The sequence below is a fragment of the Eumetopias jubatus genome, unplaced genomic scaffold (assembly GCF_037043125.1).
Source record: "Eumetopias jubatus isolate StellerSeaLion01/CBP00866 unplaced genomic scaffold, mEumJub1_p1.0 scaffold_11, whole genome shotgun sequence".
Lineage (NCBI taxonomy): Eukaryota > Metazoa > Chordata > Mammalia > Carnivora > Otariidae > Eumetopias > Eumetopias jubatus.
Window position 1 is genome coordinate 90,073,208 of NW_028274817.1, and position 8,663 is coordinate 90,081,870.

The following is an 8,663-nucleotide window of genomic DNA, read 5'->3' on the forward strand; positions in this document are numbered from 1 at the left end:
GAATTGGAGAGTTTCTCGAACTATTTAGGCCAGTGCCTGAGGGCTAGACTGGAGAGTGAGGCACGGGAGATGATGCCAGGTTCCCAGCTGGTCTAAGTGACTGGATATTGGGGCCATTAACCAAGAGGCAGAGCATGAGAGAAAGACCAGGGGTTTTGTGTGTGTGTGTGTGCTTGTGTGTGTAAGTAGGTAGGGGAGAGGGAGGTGTGCATGGTGACAGAAGGAAGGAGCAGAAGGTAATCGCCTTGTAGCACCTATACCTCCAATCTTTCTAACCAAAGTAGTGAGGCAAATTTTTGACCGGGACCCACAGTAAGACATATGTTTTATGTAGCCTCTGGTACACAGACAGGCTACCTAGAAATTCACAAAACAGTACTTCCCTGTTTCATGTTTAACACAGGGCTATTTCCCATTTTACTCCCTAAAACAAAAAAACTGCCAGCATGGGCTGGGAGGCGGTGACGGGGGCCATGACGGCGGCCATGACGGCAGCGGCCACCTCTGTGATGCCATCTGCAGTGTCCTTTGTGACGCTGGGACCTGGTGAAGCTCTTAGGACGTTGCGACCAGTGCCCAGAACAGACCGAGCTGCCGCTTCAGCCTGGAGGGCGGGCAGGAGGCTGCGGTGGCCCAACCCTCCCTCGGCGGCTCTTGGCTCCCCAGGCAGGCATGGCGACCTCCACCACCTCACACCGGCCCATCAAGGGGATACTGAAGAACAAGAGTTCCACTGCTTCCTTGGTGACTGCCTCTGCCCAGCAGTCGGGAGGGACATTACCAGAGGTAAAGAGAAAAAAGTCCCAGAAATGGGACGAATCCAACATCATGGCCACACAACGTCCAGCCTACAGAGACTACGATTTAATGAAGATCAACGAGCCCAGCAGCCCCTACTTCAGCCCACAAGACGATGGAGAAGAGCCAGTTAATGATTTGGAAGCAAAGGAAGCCATGACCCCAGACATCTTAGCCAAGAAATTAGCCGCCAGTGGTACCTCGGAGTTGAACTGCCAGTTGGGAGAGCCGGAGAGTGACGGGGCACACAGCAGCAAGATCCTACTCGACAAGCAAGAAAAGCAGCGGCAGTTCGAAATGAAAAGGAAACTACACTATAACGAAGGACTGCACCTCAAGCTGGCTAGACAACTGATCTCCGAAGAGTTCCAACAAGAGAAAGACAAGGACGACAACGAAGAAACTCTAGATGACGACAACAACGAAGGCAACACCGCTACGGAAGAATCGGATGAAGGTCCTACAAGTGACGAACTGCAAACCCAGTCATTCTCTGCCTAGACAACATCTGCTCTGCCCTGCCATCGCTTGCCATACGAACTGCTACGAACTGCTACGAACTGTTACGAACTGCCACGAACTGCTACGAACTGTTACCAACTGCCACGAACTGCTACGAACTGTTACCAACTGCCACGAACTGCTACGAACTGTTACCAACTGCCACGAACTGCTACGAACTGTTATTCCAACACGCTGCTGCTTGCTTGTCGAGTCCCGGCTTCCGGTACTGAAAACACCTATCAGTTAAACTGTACCTCCATAATTCAGTGGTGAATTTAGAAAATACACTGGCGGCAAAACGGTTGCTTGGTATTTTTGTGCGTGGTTCTTTGTGGCGAATACTAATAGCAATTTAAAACTGCGTGGCTTTTAGAAAACTACTGGTTACTGTACATATTATACAGTTTTTTAGATGTTAAAGGGGATTAATTTATATTCATTTGTAGATGTACCGGCTTTTTTTTTTTTTATCGACTGGCTTTTATAAAAAGGTTTTGTTACAAAATCAAAATGCAGTCAGTACAGTTAGGTTACATAGTCTGATGAATATTCAGGCTGAAAAGCACTTTTCTTTAGGGTGATTTGCCTGTTTAATTGGGGAGGGGAAGATGTGTTAAGAGTAATGAGCTTAGGATCTTTACATTTTCTCTTTTCTTTCAGTGCTTACAAGGAAATGCTACCTTTTTTCTCCACAAAAATAGTTCTTTTTCACGCATCACGGGGTTAAAATTGTGCGTGTCTATTGGGACTGTGTCTTGTACACCAGGTGGGCAGATGTCAATATTTAAAAAAAAAAATCTAATGTTATCTTAGTACTCCCTTCTCATAACAGTCTTAGCCTCAACCCTTTGTTTCCTCAATCCTCCTGGCAGATACACACACAACCCTTTATGAGTCATCGATTCTCAAGACATTGGGGACCCTCCCTTCTCTCAAATACTCTGTCATTTGTTGAAACAGTGTTATTTCTACCTTGATCACTATGGCCTATTCAGTCTTCTAAGGTATGGAGAAGTAGGAAATAGAATTCAACTGCCAAGTTTTTACACCTTTTTGGTTTATAGCTTGCTAAATAACTTGCTATTATTAGTTTATTGTTTGACCTAGTTAGCTTTGAGAAAACAACTGAGCTTTTCTTTCATGACAGATTCCTTTGCAACCAGTGACACGATTATAGCTCCTAGACAGAAGTAAGCCCAAAGGTTTTTCGTGTATTTCCTTTTCTTTTTTAATTTAAAAGTTTACTGAGATAATTGTAGGTTCACATGCAATTGTGAGAAATGATACAGAGAGATCCTGAGTTCTCTTTACCTAGCTTTCCTCAATGGTAACTCTTTTAGGGTTCCTGGACCCAATTCCAATGTGGGAGGAGGGGCTTCCCCCACACACAGCAAGCAGTTCTCACACTACCTGAAGATAGCATCCAATTCCACTGGTTAAGGGTTCAGTCCTACTCTCACTCCAGCCAGATACCAGTCACTACCCTAGGCCATCACCTTTGCTTCTGATCGACCAGCTACAGATTGTGGGTTCCAAGGATGAAGAACTTTGATTAATTTGCTAGAGCAGGTCACAGAACTCAGGGAAACAGTTACATTTGGCAGTTTATTAAAGGCTATGAATCGATAGCCAGATGAAGAGACACACGGGGTTGGGGGGGGGTGGTTCCTGAACAAAGGAGCTTCTGTTGTCATGGATCCTGGATCCCACCTCAGTGGCACGGAAGCATTCTGGTTCCCCAAGCATGAAAGCTCTCCAAAAAAAAAGGACCAAAAAACCCTGTCTTCTTGGGGTTTTATGGGGGCTTTATGACATAGTCAGGATTGACTAAGTCATTGGCCATTGGCTAATTCAACCTTCAGCCTCTCCCCTCCCCCAAGGTCAGGGGGTGGGGCTGAAAGTTTCAACCCTATAGTGACACGGTTGGTTCCCCTGACAACCAGCCTTTGCCCTTGGGTGGGGTCCAAAAGTCACTTTCATTAACAGCAAGACACCCATTTTCACCTTTACGGCTCTGAAGTGTTTTCAGGGAACTGCGGATGAAGTGCAAATATATCTGAGAAATATAACTTGGGTCATTTGGATGAGCAAATATATCATTTCTTATAAATCATTATATCCCAGTAACATGTTGCAAAACTGTAGCACAATACCACAACCCAGATATTGATGTTAATACGATCAAGATACAGAACATTCCCTCACCCCAAGGATCCCTCATGCTGCCCTTTTTTAGCCACATCTGTTCTCCATTTCTAGAATTTTCTCATTTCAAGAATGTTCTATCAATGAAATCATACAGTATATAACCTTTTGGGATGTACCACGCTTTGTTTATCCAGTCATCCGTTGAAGGACATCCGGACTGGTTCCAGGTTTGGGTATTACAAAAGAAGCTGCTATGAACATTCATGCACAGGTTTCTGTGTGAACATAAGTTTTCACTTTCTGGGATCAATGCCCGGGAGTGCACTTGCCGGCTCGTACGGTGGTTGTAGTTTCTTAAGAAACTGCCAAACTGTTTCCCAGAGTGCCTGTGTCATTTTACATTCCCACCAGCATATATGAGCATTCCAGTTTCTCTGCAACCTTACCAACATTTGGTATTGTCACTATTTTTAAGTCATTTTTATAAAAGTGTCCTGATGTCCTCATTTGCATTTCACGAATGGCTAATGATGTTGCACATCTTTTCACGTGCTTATTTGCCATCTGCGTATCCTCTTCCGTGAAATGTCATTTGCTCAGTTTCTAGTTTGATTATCTGTTTTTACCATTGAGTTTTGAGAGTTCTTTGATTTGCAAATCTTTTCTTATACTCTGTAACTTATTTTATCCTCTTACAGAGACTTCTGCTCTGCAAAAGTTTTTAGTTTTTTTTTTTTTAAAGATTTTATTTATTTATTTGAGAGAGAGAGAGAACAAGCATGGGGAGCATCAGGCAGAGGGAGAGAGAGAAGCAGACTCCCTGCTGAGCAGAGAGTCCAACGTGGGGTTCGGTCCCAGGACCCTGAGATCATGACCTGAGCTGAAGGCAGACACTTAACCAACTGAGCCACCTAGGTGCCCCAAAAGTTTTTAGTTTTGATGTAGTTCGACTTATCAGTTTTTTCTTTTATGCATGGTGCTTTTGGTACCCTAGTCAAATGCAATCCAGAAAGATATTTTTTTTTTTAACACTGTGATTTCCTAATTAAGTGACATAGTACTGGGCTGTATAGAAAGTGGACTTTTCTTTTTTAAAAAATATTGCTTTTTTTAAAGATTTTATTTTTATTTGAAAGAGAGTGAGAGCGAGAGATATAACAGAGGGAGAAGCAGACTCCCCACGGAGCAGGGAGCCCAGGCAGGCTTGATCCCAGGACCCCGAGATCATGACCTGAGCTGAAAGTAGATGCTTAACCCACTGAGCCACCCAGGTGCCCACAGAAAATGGACTTTTATTATTTAAGTTACTAAGTTTCCTTTGGTGAAAGGAATCTGAGAATGTTCAGTTCCAGTTTCAACTCTTTATCAGTATCATCTCCTCTAGTAACTCTTCTGATGTCAGCCTTTGTTTACTCATTTTTCAGTCTGAGATTCAGCAGGGCTGGCTATTTAAAACCTGGGACACATAATGGTATAAATGGATTGTTAAATAAGAGTAACTTCCTCTTGAAGGTTAAAGCAATTACATGTCCCTCTAGACTTTGAAATTGTTTGCATTTTTTCCCTCTACATTAGTACACTAAATAACATGTAATAAGGCACAATAATATGAAAGAATGGTAGTCAAGAGCCACTAAATTGGCCCTTTTAAATTGCAACCTGTAATTTGAAAAGCACTGAACCCAAAGGATCTTAATATTTTCAGGGGTGCCTGGGGGGCTCAGTCGATAAGCGTCTGCCTTCGGCTCAGGTCATGATCCCAGGGTCCTGGGATCGAGCCCCGCATCGGGCTCCCTGCTCGGCGGGAAGCCTGCTTCTCCCTCTCCCACTCCCCCTGCTTGTGTTCCCTCTCTCGCTGTGTCTCTCTCTGTCAAATAAATAAATAAAATCTTTAAAAAAAATAAAGGATCTTAATATTTTCAGTTAAAGGATTCTGTTCTTTTTCGTGTGCAAATATCCCCTGGGAATAACATCATAGGGGCGTAGCACCCTTTCACACCTTAGAATAAACGAAGAATGTGGTATCGAGTATTGATTGGGAAGGGATTGGGTCAAAATTGGGGGTCATTATAAAAACGAAAGGAGAGAAGGAGGTAGCAGGAGTGAGAAATTGAGAAAGGAGGGGAGAAAAAAATGCAAAAAAAAAAAAAGAATGGAGGAGTGAGTTCACTAGCTCTAAACGTTGTGACTGGCTCTCAATGAGTCGTTAACTCTCTGAACTGTCATAAAAAGGACACAAAATCTTACTGAAGGAATGATGAGGAAAAGGATAGTGCTCTTTTCCATCCAACCAAATAATTATATCAATACTACTACCAGTACTACAGCTAATAATTGCCATTTCCTGAATATGTGTGATGTGCCCAACACTGTACTAGGGCTTCATTGCCTCCTTCAATTATGTCCACAATCCTTGGAAATAGTATTGTTTTTCCCATTTCAGAGGTGAGGAAATTTAAAATAAAAGCATTTATGTAGCTTGTCCAGATCCACAGCTGCTGAATGATGGAATCCGGATTCAAACCCAGGCCTGTCTGGCTTCCTCAGGCAGAGTCCTCCCCCCCTACCATACAACACTGGCTCTATTCAGGTCCTTGATGGGGACTGAGGCTTCTTCCTGCATGCCGCCTAAGCACACATGTCTACCCTGACTTTGCAGCAGGGGCTGCTTTTCTGTACAGCTGTAGAGGGGGAGTGGTCTCAGGAAAATGTTCTCCGATCTAGGAGCTGCCCCCTCCCCGACAGGCACACCCCCCTGAGCCCCAGGTGCTTGTGCTACTCCCTCTCACCCTCTGCTCTGAGTCCGTGCTCAGCGAAGAACCTGAGATATTCACTCAAACAAAGATGAATAGAGCATATGTCTCTTTCAACCAGCGAACAAACATTTATCAAGCATGGCCATGTGTCAGGGGCAGTCTGATGAATGAAACAGAGCCTCTGCCCCCAAGGAGGTCTGAGTCAAGTGGGGGAGACCCGTATGGTTCTGAAAGGATCATTTATGAAGTCTTCCAGGAGACAGGATCCCTGTATTAAAAGAGGGACTGGAGTCCTTGTTTAGGTGATGTTAACGACTTGAAAGCCAGTAAGTAGTTTCTAGATGCCTGCAAGGTGAGCGCCAGCCTTCAGAAGAGGTGCTCTCTTTTGAGTTCCTTCTGTCTGAATGTGAGGACAGAGGGAACCCAGCCCTTAGGATCTGTTCCGGTTCAAGAGAAGAGGAGGAGGCCCAGCTCACATGTGTTCAGGGTTAGGGAAGGAGCGCAGAGGGGATTAGGGGAAAGCCAGAGAAGGAGTCAGAAGTGAGGAGGTAAACAGAGCGATGAGGACATCGGAGGGGATGACAAATGGTGGTGCACTGAGAGTTGGGGTGTCCACTCGGGAGAATTCTTTACCACAAGATGATGCTGAGAGTTTTGTTTTTCCCTTATTCGAATGAGGCGTTATAGATGCTTTGTCTTAGAAGTGAGACAGTTATGTAAAATATGAACTATAAACCACGCTTCCTTTTGTTGGATGGTGCTCTATGGAGCTATATTGTCCTACTCTGGAACATTGGGTCCCATCGTTGAATCAGGGCAGGTGCTGGTTTGAGAGGTGTGTATCCCTTTACGTTCAATCCTCCACCCCAGCCTGATGGGGAAGAAGCATGAATACGGCCAGGGGAATGGTCAGAAGGGAAGCGGGTCAGGCTGGAGCAGAGCAGAAGGGAAGGAGAGAGGGAGAGGAAAGAAAAAAGGAGATGAAAGAGCCAAGTTTTGTAGGGAAAGAAACAACAGCATCCAAGACCATAACCCTCTTGGATTTCTCTAATGTGTTCACAATTGTGTGTCCCTTTCTTGGATCATTGAACCAATTCCTGTCTGTTTTAGAAATGGTTTATGAATCCTGCGACTCCTGTGCTACCCCGGTGACAAATCAGGTCTCCGGTGGGGGCACCTTAGCTAGAGACAGGTGAGTGCGGACAGAAGTAAGGAGGACAGAAGAGCAATTGTAGACAAAATGAGGTGGCTGGGAAAGACAGACATTTTAGAGTAAGAGAGTGAGATGATGTGTGTAGTAGGGCCACACCACTCAGAAGCCAATTCTGACGTTTGTCATCAAACACCCCCCCATTTCACACCCCCGTTCTCTGGCTTTTTCTTTTAAGATTTTATTTATTTGAGAGCGAGAACATGCACGCACAAGCAGGGGGAGTGGGAGAGGGAGAAGCAGGCTTCCCGTGGAGCAGGGAGCCCGATGTAGGGCTCGATCCCAGGACCCTGGGATCATGACTTGAGCTGAAGGCAGATGCTTAACCGACTGAGCCACCCAGGCCGCCCTGTTCTCTGGCTTCCCCACCCCCCTCCAGTGCCAGTCTCAGGTGGCAGCCGAGTCTCCCCCACCACATTGGTGACTGTTCACATTTTCATTTACTCAACTCAACACAATACCACACTTGGATTAATAGGATCATTAGGGAGAAATGTGGGCAAGGAGAGAGTTGAAGGGTGGAGCCTCCAAAACCCAGATTTGTGGGGGAAGACAACCAGAATTTTTTTTATGAGACCCTTGATCAAATTAGGGCTACCATTTCAACATGGGGAAATTCAGTCCATAAGCAATGGATGCAGCATTCAATATACATCAGGGGTGGGGGCAGAAGAGGCTGAGCTCTCTGCCAGTGTCCACACTGGTTGGGCTTTAGCAGCTAAAGCTGCATGTGCAGGGGCTTTTGGAGGACTTAAGGATGCAGTCTGGGAAAAGTCTGGGGAAAGCTGAAAATTACGGTTGTGTGTGTGTGCGCACGTGTGTGTGGGCAGGGGGGAAAGTTGCCGGAGGCATTCTTCCTCACCAGTATAAACACAGTTCTCTAATACAAGGTTCTACATTATTAGCTCCTAAAAAATATAAAGAATTGTTTTTATCACTGTGTAGGCAGAGCATTTTTGCATCACGAAACCTGCCTATGCGTATTGGGTACTAATATCTTATTCTTTCAAGGATCCTTTTTTCCCTCTTCGCTTTTTTCCCCTATTTTAAAGCAGACTCTTTGAAAGGTGCATATGAACCCGGTTTCCATAGCAATTGCAAGCATCAGTGATAACCCAAAGCTTCTAAGTTGTAATATACAGGCTACCCTATTAATGAGTTTCAAACTGCATTTCCATGAGACAACAGCTCAGCCACTGATAGATAAGGTCAGACCCCATCTCCAAACTTTAAATTAAATCAGGATA

At 44.9% G+C, this 8,663-nt stretch overlaps 1 protein-coding gene across 1 annotated transcript; it reads left to right on the top strand.

Annotated features, from left to right (window-relative positions):
* The first annotated feature begins 672 nt into the window (after positions 1-672).
* PPP1R2C (PPP1R2 family member C) lies at positions 673-1,299 on the top strand. The gene has a single exon (XM_028113353.1). It carries the CDS (start codon positions 673-675, stop codon positions 1,297-1,299), a length of 627 nt encoding a protein of 208 aa, XP_027969154.1.
* The last annotated feature ends 7,364 nt before the right edge of the window (positions 1,300-8,663 follow it).